At 48.5% G+C, this 17,119-nt stretch overlaps 8 protein-coding genes and 3 non-coding genes across 11 annotated transcripts; 4 read left to right on the forward strand and 7 right to left on the reverse strand.

The window, feature by feature from the left end:
- Positions 1–532: 532 nt before the first annotated feature.
- Positions 533–1,730, reverse strand: BDQ94DRAFT_138228 (uncharacterized protein). Its single transcript, XM_026765207.1, has one exon. The coding sequence runs from the start codon at positions 1,035–1,037 to the stop codon at positions 714–716; it is 324 nt and encodes a 107-aa protein (XP_026629667.1). The 5' UTR covers positions 1,038–1,730; the 3' UTR covers positions 533–713.
- A 229-nt stretch (positions 1,731–1,959) lies between these two features.
- BDQ94DRAFT_115738 (Zn(II)2Cys6 transcription factor domain-containing protein) lies at positions 1,960–2,913 on the forward strand. The gene is made up of 2 exons (XM_026763659.1): positions 1,960–2,198; positions 2,378–2,913. The coding sequence occupies exons 1-2, from the start codon at positions 2,052–2,054 to the stop codon at positions 2,738–2,740; spliced, it is 510 nt and encodes a 169-aa protein (XP_026629668.1). The 5' UTR covers positions 1,960–2,051; the 3' UTR covers positions 2,741–2,913.
- Positions 2,914–3,544, forward strand: BDQ94DRAFT_115739 (uncharacterized protein). The gene has a single exon (XM_026763660.1). It carries the CDS (start codon positions 3,087–3,089, stop codon positions 3,438–3,440), a length of 354 nt encoding a protein of 117 aa, XP_026629669.1. The 5' UTR covers positions 2,914–3,086; the 3' UTR covers positions 3,441–3,544.
- A 2,305-nt stretch (positions 3,545–5,849) lies between these two features.
- Positions 5,850–5,930, forward strand: BDQ94DRAFT_t63. Its single transcript has one exon. It is a non-coding gene; the product is annotated as a tRNA-Ser (tRNA).
- Positions 5,931–6,609: 679 nt separating this feature from the next.
- Positions 6,610–6,690, reverse strand: BDQ94DRAFT_t65. Its single transcript has one exon. It is a non-coding gene; the product is annotated as a tRNA-Ser (tRNA).
- Positions 6,691–7,095: 405 nt separating this feature from the next.
- On the reverse strand, positions 7,096–7,176 carry BDQ94DRAFT_t64. Its single transcript has one exon. It is a non-coding gene; the product is annotated as a tRNA-Ser (tRNA).
- Positions 7,177–7,734: 558 nt separating this feature from the next.
- On the forward strand, positions 7,735–9,210 carry BDQ94DRAFT_167519 (uncharacterized protein; the record flags this gene model as incomplete). The annotated part of the gene is made up of 4 exons (XM_026770826.1): positions 7,735–8,001; positions 8,059–8,225; positions 8,296–8,703; positions 8,778–9,210. 4 exons carry the CDS (start codon positions 7,735–7,737, stop codon positions 9,208–9,210), a joined length of 1,275 nt encoding a protein of 424 aa, XP_026629670.1.
- Positions 9,211–9,416: 206 nt separating this feature from the next.
- BDQ94DRAFT_138232 (uncharacterized protein) lies at positions 9,417–10,064 on the reverse strand. Its single transcript, XM_026765208.1, has 2 exons — positions 9,872–10,064; positions 9,417–9,814 (listed from the first exon to the last, which is right to left on the reverse strand). The coding sequence occupies exons 1-2, from the start codon at positions 9,969–9,971 to the stop codon at positions 9,699–9,701; spliced, it is 216 nt and encodes a 71-aa protein (XP_026629671.1). The 5' UTR covers positions 9,972–10,064; the 3' UTR covers positions 9,417–9,698.
- On the reverse strand, positions 10,057–12,955 carry BDQ94DRAFT_184784 (5-methylthioadenosine/S-adenosylhomocysteine deaminase n1; the record flags this gene model as incomplete). Its single annotated transcript, XM_026774718.1, has 6 exons — positions 10,057–10,095; positions 10,152–10,902; positions 11,335–12,106; positions 12,151–12,453; positions 12,503–12,634; positions 12,685–12,955. 6 exons carry the CDS (start codon positions 12,953–12,955, stop codon positions 10,057–10,059), a joined length of 2,268 nt encoding a protein of 755 aa, XP_026629672.1.
- A 1,329-nt stretch (positions 12,956–14,284) lies between these two features.
- BDQ94DRAFT_138237 (uncharacterized protein) lies at positions 14,285–15,545 on the reverse strand. Its single transcript, XM_026765209.1, has one exon. The coding sequence runs from the start codon at positions 15,177–15,179 to the stop codon at positions 14,646–14,648; it is 534 nt and encodes a 177-aa protein (XP_026629673.1). The 5' UTR covers positions 15,180–15,545; the 3' UTR covers positions 14,285–14,645.
- A 6-nt stretch (positions 15,546–15,551) lies between these two features.
- BDQ94DRAFT_115792 (D-2-hydroxyacid dehydrogenase family protein) lies at positions 15,552–17,108 on the reverse strand. Its single transcript, XM_026763661.1, has one exon. The coding sequence runs from the start codon at positions 16,720–16,722 to the stop codon at positions 15,697–15,699; it is 1,026 nt and encodes a 341-aa protein (XP_026629674.1). The 5' UTR covers positions 16,723–17,108; the 3' UTR covers positions 15,552–15,696.
- Positions 17,109–17,119: the final 11 nt, after the last annotated feature.

Genomic DNA, 17,119 nt, shown 5'->3' on the forward strand with positions numbered 1-17,119 from the left:
CCCCATAGAGTTGGTACTCTAGTCGCGTCGGTTATCTCGAAAGGGTTTAGATTGTCGATGTGATTGGCAAGCAGAAGATATAGATGCGGTGTAGTTCCAGGGAGTCCACTTGTACTAAGCCCGAGTTGAAAGAACTGAATTTTAACTTGGGGGATGTTCAGAGGTCTAGCCAGTATATAGGTTAGCACAGGGGAGTCAAGTAGTAGGGGAGGGGAGAGTTGAGAACCTTGGCTTGGGTGAGCTCGTATTAGCCAGCCATGGTGAAAGGGGAAGAGGCTGGGAGCAAATGCTATCGAAAAGTAAAACCGACAAGACTCTTCTGCTGCATGTGTATTTGAGGGGACCCAGTGCCCTCTCTAGTTGAATCTAGACTTGATTGACTTTACTATTGCCGCCGGTCTTTGACCAAACCAGGCCAAGTCCGACCGGGACTAGCGGCAGTGGGCCACCCGGGCACGTGAGCGCCTGCCTTGCACTGACAGCTGATCTCCTCTACGGCGCGGCAGTTGGTTAACTTCAATCCTCAGTTCAAATCGCTTCCCTTGCTGCTGGGTGAATGGTACTGGCTCACATTCTGGCTTTTTTTCCCCTAGGGTTGCGGTGTCCTATGGTTCCCCCAGTCCCCCAGATTCTGACCTGCAGTGTATGAAGGGACTAAGTTGGGGAGCAACCAGGCACTTAGCCTTCCCACTGTGCTTTGAACGCATCCACACCTAAGCTTTGCAGAACCAGTAATCGGGGCACAACCCGCTCTTGGTCTGTGTTTCCTCATTGCATACGTGGGTGGTCACACTGTGGCTAAGAACCTTTGGAAGCAGGTTGTTGACGAAGACATCGACCCAGCGGACTAAGGTCCTGGGTCCTCTGTTCGTTCCGTCTATTGTGTCTCCTCGTGGCCTATCAAATCTTACGGATAAATTATCCGGCTTCAGGCCGCCATCGAATTCGTGCAGAGCATCGGCCGTTACTTTAGTCAACCAATGGTCCTCCGTTAATTTGGTCAAAGTTATGCTCGCACAATCCCAGTAATTTTCCATTCAAGAACCCCCTTGCGAGAGGATTCTTCGAGCGTCTATGAAGGGGCGTGAGGGAGCCATCTCGTCCAGTCAACCGCCTACAGCAGAAACAAGGGAAAGAAAAGGTTCAACAAAACTAGATTCTACAGATACCCGAGGAATATTGGAAAGGGGAACGCCGGTAGAGCTGCTCAATACGGAAAGGAGGAACGAAGACTGATCCAACGAGTGGTGGTGGGAAACCATATTACTCAGGGAAAGGACGGATGGGCCCTTTAGGCATTTTAGCTGCGCATCGCCGTGTTGGAGACTGAGACTGCCTAATCACCAAACTTGCTGTCTGACCGCTGCTGGGTCTGTCCCCAAAAAAACCCACCGAAGGCTGGGCTGTCCCTGATATCCATTGCCATTGCAAACTCTCTTCCATCTTGGTGGATAGTTCGGGTGCCGCCATCCAGCTGGATGTCCCATGCACTGGTCCCCTCGACCTGACTCGCACATCTCATCCCAGCTGGGTTTCTTCTTCGCCGGCACACTCTTCTTTTCTTGCACCCGGCTTCTTGGCCATAAATGCCCGAGGTTTTGCTGTTCCTGGAACGACTGGAGGAGAGCCACAGCCTTGGGGACGGCCCGTGGGCCTGCGTAGGTCCCGATGTGTCACAATTCACAACTCACACCGATCCTATTTTCCCCCCCCTACTTGTATTGGGCCGTAATTTTGAGTTTTTTTTGGAAAATCCCCCCTTCGAGAGTGCAGATGCTGCTTTTCGAACCCACCCACTTTCTCTCGTCCTCGACCGCCCGCGGTACGCCGGTGCGACAACGCTGCAGGACCTGGCTAGTCCGTTGAGCATGGGGCTTTCTTTGGCCGTCCGGCATAGATGCGCCTCCTGGTGAGGCGAGTGCTCCTAGAACTTTCTACCCGCGATCTTATCTGACACTTCGTTGTCCCCCTCCCACGGGCCTCTTGTCTTCTCCCGTCGCTGCTTCTTCTCCCCCTCCGTCATCATATACAGACACACTCTCTCTTCAGTCATGGCCCAACAAGGGTCTGGGAAACCTTTTCGTCCCATTGCCCCTAGGAGGATACCAGAGCCTCCAACCCCGGCCGCTGCGCCCGAGGAGGGGAAAATAAAGCGAGCTTCCACGGCTTGCGGGGAATGTAAACGACGTCGAACGAAGGTGAAAACCCCCCCAACTTGGCTCTTCTAGTACACTTCAGCGGTTGCCTTTCCTTTATAATGCATCACAATGATTCATCCAGCCAACCCCCCCTTTCCCTTTCCCCCCCTCCTCCCCCACCTGTTAAGTTCCTTTATCCTCCCCCTCTTTCTGTTCTGACCCGGGTGGCGGTATCACAGTGTAGTGCAGATACAACAGGGACGCCGTGCGCTGAATGTGCTCTCCACGACCGGGAGTGCGTGATCGATGAATTCGCCGATAAACGACGCAAGGTAGCGGCCAAGCGTGCCCAGGAGGATCTAAAATATTACCGGGGCTTTGTGGAACAACTTCTTGAGGCGCTGCGATCTGGTGACTGTGCCACCATCGATGGTATTCTCGACGTCATCCGGTCGGGCGCAACTCATGATGAAATCCGGGCGGTTCTTGCTCGCTCCGCGCCGAAGGTTGAGATTAATATCCCCGACGGAGTAGATTCCGTGGTGACAGACGGCAACAACAGCCCGCCGGCGAGCTCCAAGCCGGATGGCCTACCCGAATGACGAGAAATAAAACGAACCTACCACCAGCGACGATTTATACTTGATGACCGCTTACCTTTCCTATCTACGACTCTGACACGAGCACGCGACGACAGCACCGGTTTACTCTTTTTTTTTGGCTTTCTATTCTTCGACAAGACAATGAGAGGCTACGTTAATGGGCCTCGAGGAAGGAGACGAGGGGAGGGGAGAAAGGGGCCAGGTTATTTGAAGGGTAATATAATTCCCTTAGGTCACTGTTAAAAAGAAACAAAGTGAGAACATACATTTGCCAGGCTTCCCATCACAGATTTCCTATCTTCTCCATATCCTCTCGTCCCTTCGCTGCTCCTACGGTGGCTCTGGCATGGTTTGGTGGATGGCTGAGACTCGTGAGCGTCTATGGGGGCCCTCTTCGCTATTCTCGTTTCGATACCTTCCTATGCCATTGAAGACATCACGATCAACCCAAAGAGGTCTTAGGTGCTGTCTGTCTACTATGTTGGGGCTGGGTGAAGGTCTCTTAAGCGCTACATACTCTGAAAACAATAAAGTAGCCAGTTCAGGAGACTACACTGAGGAGAGGAGGTGGAACTCAGGGTGCGTATCTTTTTTGGCACCAGAAGCAGTGAAGACGAAGCACTTGAGCGACAGAAGAGGCGTCATGGCTACAGGAGCCCATTCTTCACGAGAATCCGCATATGTCGATCAATGGGCTTGAAATAGCGCGCTGGTGAACGCTCAGGGTTGAAGTTGGGTCACTGACAGCAAATCGTGCATATGCAGGTCAGCCTATGATTGGGTCTGTCTGGAATGCACATTAATCTGCATATTTGATCACCTGCCGGCTCATGGGCCTATCTGGACGAGCGGAGGACCAACACGTCTATCTTGTCATTTTTCCGTTCCCCAAGGCACAAGTATGATTCATGCAGAATGCAAATTGGGCCACGGTCGTTTTCTTCGACCACGGCCACGTCAGGCTTGCGTTTGAGGTATATTACTGGCTTTACAGGGCTCTTCTACAGAGACTAAGGCTTTTACGGTGGTCCACAATTGGAGATATCCGTCAATGCCTGGCGTGGCTCGGGCTTTCCGGGGTGGGGTCATGGCTCCAACCATCTTTCGATGTTATATTGAGATTATGAGCCAACGGCGAGCTAGTGTGATCGCCTAGTACTATTCCTCTGCCTGGTTAGTAAACTGCGTTGGCGCGATGGAGGCATCGCTGCAGGGTACTGCAGCCGCAGCGTTCTCAGTCTGCAGTGCAGGCCATCACGAGATATGACAAGCCGGAATAGTCTTCAGCCCTATTCGAAACAATGCACTGTTCGAGAAATGCATAAACAATGGAGATCCCATGTTTGTCTTGTAGTGGGACCGTATACAATAATCCCGGTCATACATTTAAGTTCCGTTCCGACAAACCGGGACACCTGACTGGGCCGTCCGTATATATGCTCTGAAGTTCTTGGTCGGCATTAACCGGCAGATATAACCCTGTAAGGAAACGTCACAATCAAGCCCTGATAGTCGGAAGTCAAAGCTTATGTATGTACTCCACTACCCCAATATCCAACGGCACCACCTACTCACTTATCCTAAGACTTGTGATGGTAAAGTAGAAAGCTTGAACATACGCCATGGTAAGAGACATACTCAATCTCGAGTCATATTATCGTATTTATTATTCCCATGAAGGCACATTGCAGGCTTTATATGTCCAGTACTTCCATTTTTATGTAGCTCCCTTATGTACCTTTTCGCTTACGAGATATCACCACTCCATTGTCATCAGTATATGCCCCCCCAACAAAGTTTTTCAGAGCTGGATAAGCTGCAAGTATCCTGGTATTTCGGTGGTCAATGTCAATGAAGCGCCGAGGACGAGTATAGATCTCAGAAAGCTGGTCACCATTAAGCTCATCCACAAGTGTATTTGCCTTGCAACATGACTGCCAGCTTTTATGGCTCGCATATTGAATGAATGTGTCATGATCATCAGATTCTCTTATTGAAATTCGGAATGCTAGTCGAGCTCCAGGATCTTCATCTCTGATATCTTGCGCCCAGGCAATGGGATTTCTCGCCCCAGGCGGGGAAAGCTCGGCCTTGATCCAAAATCCATCTTTATAGTTTTTTCTAGTCAAATTGAAATAGATACTAATGTGCTAGATATCTATATTATAATTTCCTGAAGCTTGTTTATGATCTTGATACGAGCAGCTTAAGACTACACTTAATGTAATAGGATCGACTTGTCAGAGTAGAAAGCCTGTCGATTAGGTAAGGAATCGGCCACGAAAAACTGTAGATTCGTCTTAGGGCGACAAAGGTAGCCTATATCCACATAGTAGACTGATCCTTGCGGGATCGGTAAGTGAAACAAGAGGTTACGACTTATTATAGACATCGAAACGGTCGTCGAACGTTATCGATGACCTCACGACTCGCAGGGTCCAACTTCGCTATGACCCCGAATGGTTCCTGCCTTCCGGACCAGCCCGATCCTGATCTGTTACAGACATGCAAGCATAAATGATCAGAAGAGGTTTCTGGTAAGTTTTGAGGGGTCACATGTTCCGAAGGCACCAGGTAGCCTCATGAGACAGGATTCACAGGATTGAAAGAATACCGGAATCATATTGAAGTGATTCCTTGTTTGCATCTAATATTCTAGATTTGCTAGCTAAATTGATAGACTACAAATAATTGTGCTATAGTATGCTCAACAGTCCCTGTCTCTGAAACAGTATGGCATATAGTATTCGAACGAATCTTTACTGAGTAGGCCAAAGCTATATATACTATTACTAGTAGTAATCCACACTCGAGCAAACAGAACAACATTTACTTAAAACTATATTAGCATCACCTACAATGATCTGGCATATCATGAAGATATTCAAATATTCATATGTATCATCAGCTTGGCTTATAGAATAAGTTATCAATCTAAGACATAATTATATTCTTATAAAAGTAGGTAAACCACAAGCAGACGGATGATAGATTCTCATGATATAGATATCTTATTCTGGGTCATGGCCGGATGTCTACAATCTATCGCCATCAAGAATAACTACACCCCTGTTGTAGGTTAATAAGGCTATAAATATCAAGTAAATTAGTCAGTGTGGCCGAGTGGTTAAGGCGTCAGACTCGAAATCTGATACGTTCGCGTGCACAGGTTCGAATCCTGTCGCTGACGACTTTTTTGACTCTGCTTTTCCAAAAGATGACTTGTGAACTCACTTATAGTTCTTAACATGTAGAATACAGACAGCTGATCCATCAAAAATCGGCATAAAAATTTTTTTGGTGGAAGAAAGCATGCGCTTTTTTACGTATATATGTACTATAATCAGAAATAATCAATATTAGCTACAAATACTGGAGAATACAAAGTGCACATTTCCAGTAACTCCGAACTAAAAGCAGGAGAAGTATATAGCCTGGTTTCATATGGAATCGTTACTATCGTTACTGGATTCCCAACAGTGAGACCTTTCTTTAAATCACGCTCGTTTACCTTCATTTCTAGTAGTAATACTTTGGGCGAAGTCGTGAACCGCAACAACAGCAGCATGGCTGAACGTTGAACCATGTAATGATGCAAGAGAGCATTCTGCATGTTTATCCCGCCTAGTATAATTCCATCTGAATACTTGTCAATCAATCGAATAATCATCTTTCTCATATTGCATACGGCGGAAGCCCTACCGATCATCCTATATTGATAGCTTACGAATAGATGAAATAAACGGGTCAGAGGAGTCAGTCCTTGAATGAAAGGGAATTTTGCGAAATAAAATATATCATTTCTAAACATTTCAGACTTATTCGAAGAGAAACAAAAAGATATGTTATTGGAGATACTGAATCTCAGTCGTCAGCGACAGGATTCGAACCTGTGCACGCGAACGTATCAGATTTCGAGTCTGACGCCTTAACCACTCGGCCACACTGACTAATTTGCTTAATATTCGGGCCGGGTTTAAGCCCTATACAGCAGGGCCTTGTTTAAGCCCGGCATATATAAATTTGTTCACAAGTCAATTTATGAACTCTGACCTTAACTGTGACGGTCCGGAAACCCTCACATTCACCTAAGCTTATAAGCGATGCGCGTTCTGAGTCTGTTGACTCGAATTCTAGTCTTTTACCGGATAATCTAGTGGTTTTAGATCTGGAAGATTTACTCCTGAAGCGCGCCGGGATGGGATCCTGACATTAACCACTCGGCCACACTGACTAGCTCATATCCTTTCGGGCTGTTGGTAAGTCCTATACAATACAGGATTGATTAAGCCCAATATATTAACAACTATAAAGTTGGTTCACAGCTCATTCTATGGAAATAACAGTAAAAAAGTCGTCAGCGACAGGATTCGAACCTGTGCACGCGAACGTATCAGATTTCGAGTCTGACGCCTTAACCACTCGGCCACACTGACTAATTTGTATCATTTCGGGCCTTTTTTAAGCCCTATCCAACAGCAATGTCAATGAGTTCGCGTTCAAGATGTTGGATAGTATCCACGTGATTGTACATGTTTTCTCCGTTTACATGGATTTCACAAATACTGCTATGATCAGCACATGAATTAGTATGCTCTCCCATGTGGAATTCATAAAGTTGTGGGGTCAGATCAGTGAGCGGCCTCGGTGCACGCCTTGGATTACAATATCTCGGTTATACTAACGTAACATAAGTAATAGAAAAACCCTTCGGCTGGGGCACTCTGGGACCAACAATTTTAGAATTGTTCGGCTCATTTATATCTGGCTTTGTTGGGAGACATATTGAAAGTCGGTACTATGTTGCTGATACATATATAACCTCACCTTGGTCACCTAGCACGATTTATCCTGGATCTGCCACTCATCATTGTCACATCTCTGAACAGTACTACTACCGGCATAATCTATTCATCCATCCATCCATCCATTCATTCAAAAGCTCTATATCTCCCACGGACCCGTCCTCAGGATACACAAAGTGAGACGTCAAAATGACCACCACCGACCTCCTGCAAGAACCATGGACTCCCGTCCACCCCATAACCATCGCCATCATGACACTAGCCCTCACCATCTACCTATCACTAGTTCAACATCTCCGCTACCAGCGCAAAGCAGCAATAGAAGCCCCATTCATAACCAACAAAAGACCTCTATCAAGCATGACCATCGAAGAAGCACATACAATCATAACCCAATTACAAGAGCTTGAATTTCCATATGCATTCGCCAAGGCTCGTCGGATGGCTCTCTTGAAGGTACGCACGACTGCATAGAACAAATCTGCAACCAATAGCTAACTAGATACTAACCAGGCCGGAGGCATCCCCACCATGTCGAAGCTATTCGCCGTCACAGGCCAGAACAACAGACGAAACGCCGGTAAGCGAGCCGTTGACACGGAGATTCTCCTCCGGGAGTCGCAGTCGCAGCGGAGAGATTCAGATCGCTATGCGACTGCTGTGGCGAGGATGAATTATCTGTATGTGCAATATACCTTCATTAAGGTTGATGAGTTTCTGTTCTAGAATATACAAACTGATCACTAGTAGCCACGCCCGCTACCGTCGCGCCAACAAAATCACCGACGACGATCTCCTCCACACGCTAGGCGATGGACTTGCTGAAATTCTGAACGTGATTGAGCGAGAAGAATGGCGTGGTCTCACAGACGTGGAGATATGTGCCCTTGGAATATTTCACAAGAATCTGGGAGAGGATATGGGGATTCCGTATGATGTGCTTCCATCTAAGGCGGAGGGGTGGGAAGATGGGGTGCACTTTGCAATGGAGTTGACTCGCTGGACGGTTCAGTATGAGGAGAGAGTTGCGAAGTTCACGGCAACGAATGATCAGTATGTTCGTATTTATGTGGATTCTGCACTTCCGGGGCTTCTTAGGCCGGTGGTGAGGCGGGTGTTGGGTGCTGGCTTGGATGAGGTTATGAGGTTAAGTCTGGGGTGGGTTTCTCATACTCTATAATGCTGTCATACTGATTTATACACTGTTCACCCTGGCTAACAGCTATTATCAGTCTCGAATCCCCAGGATACATCTTATCATTCGTGATCAACTTCGTGCAAGCCTCACGAAAACTATTCCTTCAATACCTGGCCCTTCCGCGCCCTTCTTTCCATGCCGTCAAACTAGTGCACGATCTGCCGAACCAGAAGACGAATCTATATAACTTTGAAAGAAAGGTCTTGCAGCCATGGTATATTCGTCCAACTGTGTGGTCGAAATATGGCCCTGGGGCATTGCTGATTAGATTGTTCGGAGGCAAGGTGCCTGGCTCACGTGGAGATCGGTATCAGCCACAAGGATACGATTTGATGACTATTGGGCCGGAGCCACAGAAGGGAAGAGGGTCGGAGGAGATGAGAGGTGATATTGAGGTGATTAAGGCGAGGGGGGTGGCGACGTGTCCGTTTTCGAAGGCGAAATGGGATCATCATGGCGCAAATTGACGGGACAGTATACATGTCGACTAGATGGCGACACTATAGGGGGTTTGAGCATGCTTTGGAACGCATTAAGATTAGGAGGTAGGACTTTCATGTTTAGATGTGCTTTAGGACTTCTTACGTTGATGTTTTGGTGATTGATAGGTTCTGGTTGCGCCTGGCTTGTAGATGTTGACTCGTCGGATATTTTGATGTTGATGTTGATGTCTGTGCGAGTAATGGCTTCGGTATGTTCTCGGAGTTTCATACCATCCTCTTTTCCTGCTCTAGAGTGAAGCTATACGAACAGGAACTTTCTTTAAATCTTGTTCTATAGACCTTTGATATTATTATTGAGTTGAAAACTCTAAGACAGACTTCGTCTAATCACAGCAGCTGTCCTGTAATGTTGGCTATTAGCCCGGCTTGAAAGTCCGAACATAGTACCCATTCCCCACCGAGATATTATAATCAACTCAAGCCAAGCTCCGAGGCAAGTGACTAGCACAAAGCTATCTGTCTCCATATATATGATCCACTCTCCGCATCGAAGCCTGCAACGCACGTTTAACATCCACCTCCCTAAACCCCGGCGCACGACCAAGAATAACAAGCCCAGGAAGGAGTCCTACATCACTCATCAGCATACAACCTGAATCCCAGCCGGAAACATCAAATAACTTACTCAGAAAGAATCCCTCGACATCCAAAACCCACGACTCCCCAGCATCCCCAGTCCTACTGCACCTCCGAAACATCCATCCATTAATGACATCAACCCCCATCGATTCCAGAAATCCCTCCACATCACGACAATCAAACCACGTCCCTCCAAGGCCATAGATCTCCAGCACATCACCCCTACTCTTACTAGTGTCCATCACCCCCAACACCCTCCCCGGCATTCTCCTATTCCGTGGTACATCCCCATCAGCCCCCTGAAAATGCGTGCCCGCTCCTCCAACGCCGTAGAAGGGTAATCCTGGTACCTCTAACGGATCGGTACACCCGCCCATCAAGAGCTGCTTGAAGCGCGGCTGAGTCTTCTGCGGGTCTTGGATGCAAGGTACGAGACGGAATACGCGGTAGATGGTGGATGGGTTGGAGCGCGGGTCTGTGAAGAGGCGGTAGGCGTGCTCGAGGGTGTAGCGGTGGAGTTGGCGTGCGAAGCGGGGCTCGCAGAAGGCGTAGGAGTGTTGTTTTGTTGGGAGGGGTGTGAGTGATTGATTATGGAAGATGGAGTGGTTGTTATTGGGGGATGTGGATACTTGGTGATATTGTATGGATGGAGATGAATTTGATGCTGGAGATGAGGATGAGGATGAGGATAAGGGTATAAGATTGTCCGTATTCGCCTCATTGGGCGTGCTACTGTCACAATCGGCTATAAGAATGTCATGGAGTCGTTTTAAGCGAGTATGGATTGTAGGATGTGACAGATGTAGTTGGTGCTTCTCAGTGGCGACATCGGACAGTAGCCCTGCTACCTCTTCCCTGACAATGCGGAATCTTGCTTCGAGTTGTTCAGCCCTGTTGATCGCATTTCGAAACACGGCTTCCTTTTTGAGTCTGTATGTGCGTTGAGCACGACGGACTTGGGTGCGACGATTGGGGGAGAGGATGGCGGTGTTGTTGGTGGCGGGTGTGATGGTGTCTAGACGGGGCCGTCCTACTCGTTTGCTTGATCGGCGAGGTGTCATCTTCCACGAAGTTTTCCTTGGGTGAGCATATAGGAGGTTCGTCTTGTAAGATTGAGGTGATTTATTCGCTAATATGTCTACTGTGTTGCATAAATTGATTGTGGCATTAGATTAATAAAATTCTGTGCTGAGCATGTAGTGAGTGAAGTTTGGTTCTGATATTGTAATCTCGGAAATGGAGCCTCGGCATAAATCCAATCACCCAACATTTATCTCATCTAAGTACTCCACAAACAGTTCCCAACATTATCCCAACTTGTAATGCACCAATATCCTGCATATTATCTGGTTGAATCATCAGATCCGGATCTGATATCTCGGCATGCACAACCAAATCCCACCGCTACAATGTCTACATTCTTATTGCTCTCTTATCCCTCGTTGGAACCTCAGCAATGTAGTTTGCAGGTCTGAGCAGGCTCAGTCAGCTACCTGACATCATTCAAACCGTGCCAGATCCGCGTGAAAGAGCTTCAATGATGCAGAAACCAAGGAGTCCAAGTCAGTGGCACCAGACTTCACCCTGGCGTCCTCGATGCTTTGCCGACTGGCAACCAATTTCTGCGCAACTTGGCCCCATTCCACCGTTTGCTTCGGTATATGGACCTCCGGAAACGACGGGCCTATTTCCACAGGTGTCAATCTACCGTGCTTCTTGCGCACCTGTCCATCGACAATGACGGTTTCAACGTCACGTATTGAAGAGTGGAAGACGATAGCTGCGACTGGGTCCTGCTCACTCGCGCATATCATCCCCGGGCTGGTTCCATCGAAAATGACTAGATCGGCTAGCTTTCCCACTTTGATAGAGCCCAACTTGTCCTCCATATGTAAAGTACGGGCGCCCTGAATGGTTGCCAGGCGGAAGACATCCTGTACTGAAAGATCCAACGAGCGGGGTGTCTTTCCACTGGCAATGACCTCTTCGTTCCGACGAGCCCGTTCGGCTTGCAACCCTAGACGCATAGCTGTCACGATGTCGCTAGAGGTGCTGCTATGACAGTCGATCCCCAGGGAACTTATCTTACTACATCCATCCTGAAAGCAGACTGGGTATCCATGTGCCATCTGCAGTTCCGAGCCTGGGGTAGATGAGATCCATGACTTTGCCTTGGACAGCTTCTCGACGTCGCTTGATGTGAGATGTGTTGCGTGGGAAAGGATGATATCTGGTCCGAGCAGACCATAGCTATCAAGGAGATCAACAAGTGAATCGTCACCTGTTTTGGTTAGTCCTGTACATATTCAGTGTGTGGTAACATACTGAAGTGACCCCGGACGTAGTGCGTAGTTATAACCTTCGTGCCCGCCTTGCGGGCTCTGTCGTAAAGCGATACCACAACATCTTTGGGAAGCATGAGCCCATCGAAGCCCAACCCTATTTCGACTCTGCCGTCTCCGTATGGAGCTGCTGTAGCGAGATCACTCAGCTGCTTTAGCACCCAGTCATCTAGGAAATTTCCGCCAGGTACTATCTCCGGCTTCCATGACTTGACGGTGTGAGTGGGAGTGTAGCAGAAAATTGATCTAATTCCGGATGAGATCGTGGCTTGGAGGCCATGCAAGGCTACACTCGGTGAGCATCAAGCTAGAATAATTTGAGTCCATCAACTTACAATGAGCGGCTGTAACATTCATATGAGCATGATCTACCACAGTTGTGGTGCCGGCATCCAAGGCCTCCAGACAGCCTGCTAGCTGACCCCAGAAGATATCCTCGGGCGAATAGTTGATTTGTTGAAGGTTTCCTACATACTTAAGCAACTAATAGTGCTAGGTTAAGAAGAAAACAACTGACCAGTTGGCATATACTCTATCAAAGTATGGTCGGCATGACGCCCCTTCAGCTGCGTCTGCCACAGATGATGGTGCGTATCAATAAACCCTGGCGACACAATCTTGCCTGTACAGTCAATCACCTGAGTTTCAGCCGATGGAGGCGCAATATGCGACGAGATCTGCGCTATCTTGTTCCCCTCAATCAATAGAGAGTGCTTGCGGAGTGGTACGACATCATCCCCGGACGGGACGAGGATGGTCGCATTCTGGAGCAAGATCGTAGAAGGCATTTTGTAACAGCTGCTTGAAGGTTCTATCCAACTTAATCTGCGTGAGGCGGGGGTTTTATACATAGGTGCCTATGGTCTCGATGTGGGGAAGCTAGGGAGCTCAATTTCCGTGTTCGGATAGGTGGTGTGACTAAAATCCCACGTCACTCCTTCGATGTATTCTGCAGTTCCAGAACAGCCTAATTTGTAAATCTGAAGCTTCGGACACCGAAAACGCGAAATCCGACCGTTGAGTCTTAAATCCGACAATAGGACCATACCAGATTTGGCACTGAACCCTGCGTTCACCAATTGTAAGATCATGATCATACGCAAAGACCAACAAGAATATGCTTGAGTGGTCTAGCTATGCTATCATTTGGCCTTATGTTAATAGACCGTTACAATTGGACGTAGGAATTTGCAGACTTGGCTAACCTTCGAAACCTAATGTGTAAATAAGGAGATCGTAAATAGCCTGCCAAGTTGGGCAAATTGATGGATCTGAATGGTGCTGTTCGTTATAGACCGCACATTCTCAGATTCTGGATAGCTTTTGCATGAGACTCACAATGCTTCCATGCAGTATCTAGTCACTGACTGATTTCCGTGACCACTCAGCAAGGGTACATGCCCGTTATATCAGTTGTATATGTGCCAATCATCCCTTGCGCAATGACTCCTAGCTGAGCACCGTCATCTGGCCTCACTTCTAACCGCAAATACACTTCAAAAATGGATTGGATCTCTCAAAATCGATTATGTTGCGGGCTTGGGTTTCCAGTCCTGATATCAGGTCTCTGGGTAGAAGAAGCAGATCATGTTCGCAGGTTTAATCGAATGTATTTCCGCACATTGGAGTAGAATATGTAGACGTCGTAAGGTAAGCGAGGGATACAAGCACGGGCTAGATGAAGATGATATTATTAAGACCATACTAAGCAAAATATTGATCACCAATGTCCTTGGGAACTATCTGGGGATGGGTCCGATTAATCAGCCTACCATTATCCCAGGGAGCTCATGCAATAGAACCTAAAGGCCTCTGTCGTTCTCATACTTCACATTGTCTGCGGGGTGATATAGAGTATTGAGAAAAGCACATGTCAACTAACAAAAAGCCCAGAAGAACAAGAGAAAGCAAGTTGTCAGTTGTTGATTGTATGAAGACTACAGTAAAGTCAAGAGTGAAACTTTAGACAACTTGTTGAAACACATGACAGTGAGCGGTTACCCCGCCTTCCATATTGGGTGTACTCTAACCTGTCAGTAAACATGCATTACAAACTAGATACTGTAAAGAGCTAATTCAGTTGCACCAGTTAAGGGCTTCAAGCCTGGTAATATGTTGTGGAAACATGTACACACAAACTATCATTTGTATCTATTCCTCCTATATCTTCTACCTCGGCACATGAAAATCCAGCCTTATAATGACCCCCATTATAGCACCAACACCATCAGAACAACCATCACAAGATCAGACCACCACCATCTATTCCCACCACTCATACAAAACGCTCAATTCTAAACTCACCAACAAGTCTATACATCTGAGCCTACCGTACAACAAAATCTCCCACTAATCATATATACACCCAGAATCTAACTCTATCTATCAGTCTAGTCTACCATCACCCCACCCTAACAACAACACCAACACCACAACCCCACCTTCACTATACACGCCCCTCACTGACTAACTAATCTCCTACTGATTCCCCGCCTCCCTCTCCGCCACCATCTCCTCAATATGCGGATTTAACCAATACTCGCCTAACACCTCCGTACTCAAATTCTTCGCACCGTCAATCTGTCCCTTACATTTCTCCCCACTGCCACACGTACACTCAAACGGCTGATCCATCTCCCACTCCGTCGACGGGTAAAAGAACGTCAACGGCTCCCCCGCCTTTAAGTCGCGATTATCCACGACCCGCACCTCCATCTTGTGCATGTCGAAGTTGACCGTCGGATCGCACGAGTGGTTGCAGTACACGAGGTCTGAGTTCAGCTCGATGTGGCTGTCTCGTCCAATTTGCACGGATGTGTAGGCTTTCTTGGACGGGGTGGTTCCGGTGATTTTGCATAGGACGGAGCCGGCGGGTGCGGAGACGAGACTGTATGCGCCGCTGGCGAAAGGGATCGGGCTGCGGTTGACTTGGATTAGGGTGGGGTGGGAGGGGGTGGGTTCTTGTGTTGTTGCTGTGGTGGTGGTGGTTGTGGTTGTCATTGTGGTTGACATGTTGGAGGAGAGGTAGATGGAGGAATAGAAGAGACTGTAGTAGTAATGTAGGTTGTATTGTAGGTAGATAGGCAGGTAGGTAGGAAAGAAGTGAGAGCGTCCCTGGGACTAAGGACGGGCAAATCCTCCCCTACTTAAGTATCGGCGTAAAGGATCTCAAGCATATTGCACCGGCCGAGGATGTCTGCGGACGAGTGGATCTGGCAGCAGATGGTGACGCAGGACTATTGGCAGAGTCATGGAGCTTACAGTGGGAGGGCGGGAATGATCACGGAACAGGCACCTTGTTTATGGTTATCTGGTGGATCAGCCGAGGTTCATCACGTAATAGTACTTGGTGGCCTGCATTAGAGTGCAGTCCTATTCTTGATGCGTGCATGAGTTTCTTAGTCTAATTTTTGGGCTCAATAAAGTAGATAGGTAGTTAGCAGTTTTAATTATCGATATCATTCCACGCCATTCCACACATCCCCGCTCCTATTGAACATCCAACAAAGACGACAAGAATCAGCCAAACTCAATTCAACCGCACCGTAAACTCCTGTCCATTCAACCACCGTTCCAGATTCTGCGCCACCTCTTCATACCATCCATGGATCTGTTCATCCACATATCCCATATGCGGCGTCAAGAGCACCTCACTCCGCCCGTCCTTCCCCCACGCCGTCGTTCTCCACGGACTATCCGCCGGCAACGGCTCGGTCTCAAACACATCCAACGCCGCCGCGGCAATCCCACCCCGATTTAACGTCTCGAGCAACGCCGTCTCCTCCACCAACGGGCCGCGTGACGTGTTCACAAGGAGGGCCGACTTCTTCATGGCTCCGAGCTCCTCCCGCCCCACGATCCCCCGACTCCGCTCCGACAACACATTATGCAAACTCACCACATCCGCCTGCCGGAAGAACTCCAACTTCTGAGGAATAGCCTCAAAGCTACCTGCAGGTAATCCCATCGCTTCTGCCTGCTCATCCGCCTTTTCCTGCGTCAGGTTCGTCGACCAGGCAATCACCTTCATCCCGAATGCCTGGACTGCTACCCGCCCCACCTGCGCCCCGAGCTTCCCGACACCGAGCAACCCGAGCGTTCTGCCCGCCAGCGACAGACCAAGTGATCCCTGCCATTCGCCGCGTTTTATGGCTGCATCGTCACGTGCAATATGTCGCGCTGCTCCGAGGATCAGTGCCCACGTGTGTTGCACTGTGGAGTGGACACCGGTGAGGCGGTACTTTGTGCCTGCGACGGGGATGCCCCGCTCCGCGCAGTAGGCGGCGTCTAGGGCGAGGTTGCGCGTGCCGGTGGTGAGGAGGAGCTTGAGATTAGGTAGCGCGGATAGTGTCTCCTTGGAAAAGGGAGTGCGTTCGCGCTGGGTGACAATGATCTCGAATGGGTACAGGCGCTGGATGAGTTGCTTGTGTTGGGCGGGGTCGCGCGGGTTCAGTGTGTCGGGGAAGTAGCTGATGTCAACGCGGGAGGTCAGGTGGGCAAAGTGCCGGGGAGAGATGTTTTGGTAGTCATCGAGGATGGCTACTTTGGGAGGCATCTTGATGGTGGTTCGAAGTAGATTGAATACGAGTGTAGTTGGTGGATAGGAAGTATCTATGGCGATTAATAATTGGAAGGAAAAGCCAGCTTATAACCCGGGATGAGGGTATATCCGGAGCCCCGCGATGAGCTCAGATGCTCCCCGCACCGGTCATCGGAGGGGCAACTTGGGCGGATAAAGGGTCCAGAATGCAGGGACAGCTACTCTAATATTGAACATATACTCGATACGAACAGGGATGAATTCATCAAGAGCAATCATAACCCCAACTAAGCAATGATTTATATACCTTTTTGTCCCTTTGTATATTTACTTGGATACCTCATCACCCATCCTACACAGACGGGGAGCACGGAGCTACTACTCCATACTAGCAGGTCACACCCACCCGGCA

The sequence above is a fragment of the Aspergillus welwitschiae genome (genome assembly GCF_003344945.1).
Source record: "Aspergillus welwitschiae strain CBS 139.54b unplaced genomic scaffold BDQ94scaffold_6, whole genome shotgun sequence".
In the NCBI taxonomy this organism is placed as follows: Eukaryota; Fungi; Ascomycota; class Eurotiomycetes; order Eurotiales; family Aspergillaceae; genus Aspergillus; species Aspergillus welwitschiae.

Bases quoted from the DNA above. Each gene is read 5' to 3' on its own strand.
- BDQ94DRAFT_115792 (XM_026763661.1), bottom strand. From the start codon at position 16,722: ATGCCTCCCAAAGTAGCCATCCTCGATGACTACCAAAACATCTCTCCC.
- BDQ94DRAFT_138237 (XM_026765209.1), bottom strand. From the start codon at position 15,179: ATGTCAACCACAATGACAACCACAACCACCACCACCACAGCAACAACA.
- BDQ94DRAFT_138228 (XM_026765207.1), bottom strand. From the start codon at position 1,037: ATGGAAAATTACTGGGATTGTGCGAGCATAACTTTGACCAAATTAACG.
- BDQ94DRAFT_138232 (XM_026765208.1), bottom strand. From the start codon at position 9,971: ATGGGGGTTGATGTCATTAATGGATGGATGTTTCGGAGGTGCAGTAGG. The intron at 9,815-9,871 runs GTAAGTTATTTG...TGAGTGATGTAG, and splicing joins TGTCGAGGGATTCTTTCTGA to GACTCCTTCCTGGGCTTGTT.
- BDQ94DRAFT_115738 (XM_026763659.1), top strand. From the start codon at position 2,052: ATGGCCCAACAAGGGTCTGGGAAACCTTTTCGTCCCATTGCCCCTAGG. The intron at 2,199-2,377 runs GTGAAAACCCCC...GCGGTATCACAG, and splicing joins GTAAACGACGTCGAACGAAG to TGTAGTGCAGATACAACAGG.
- BDQ94DRAFT_115739 (XM_026763660.1), top strand. From the start codon at position 3,087: ATGGTTTGGTGGATGGCTGAGACTCGTGAGCGTCTATGGGGGCCCTCT.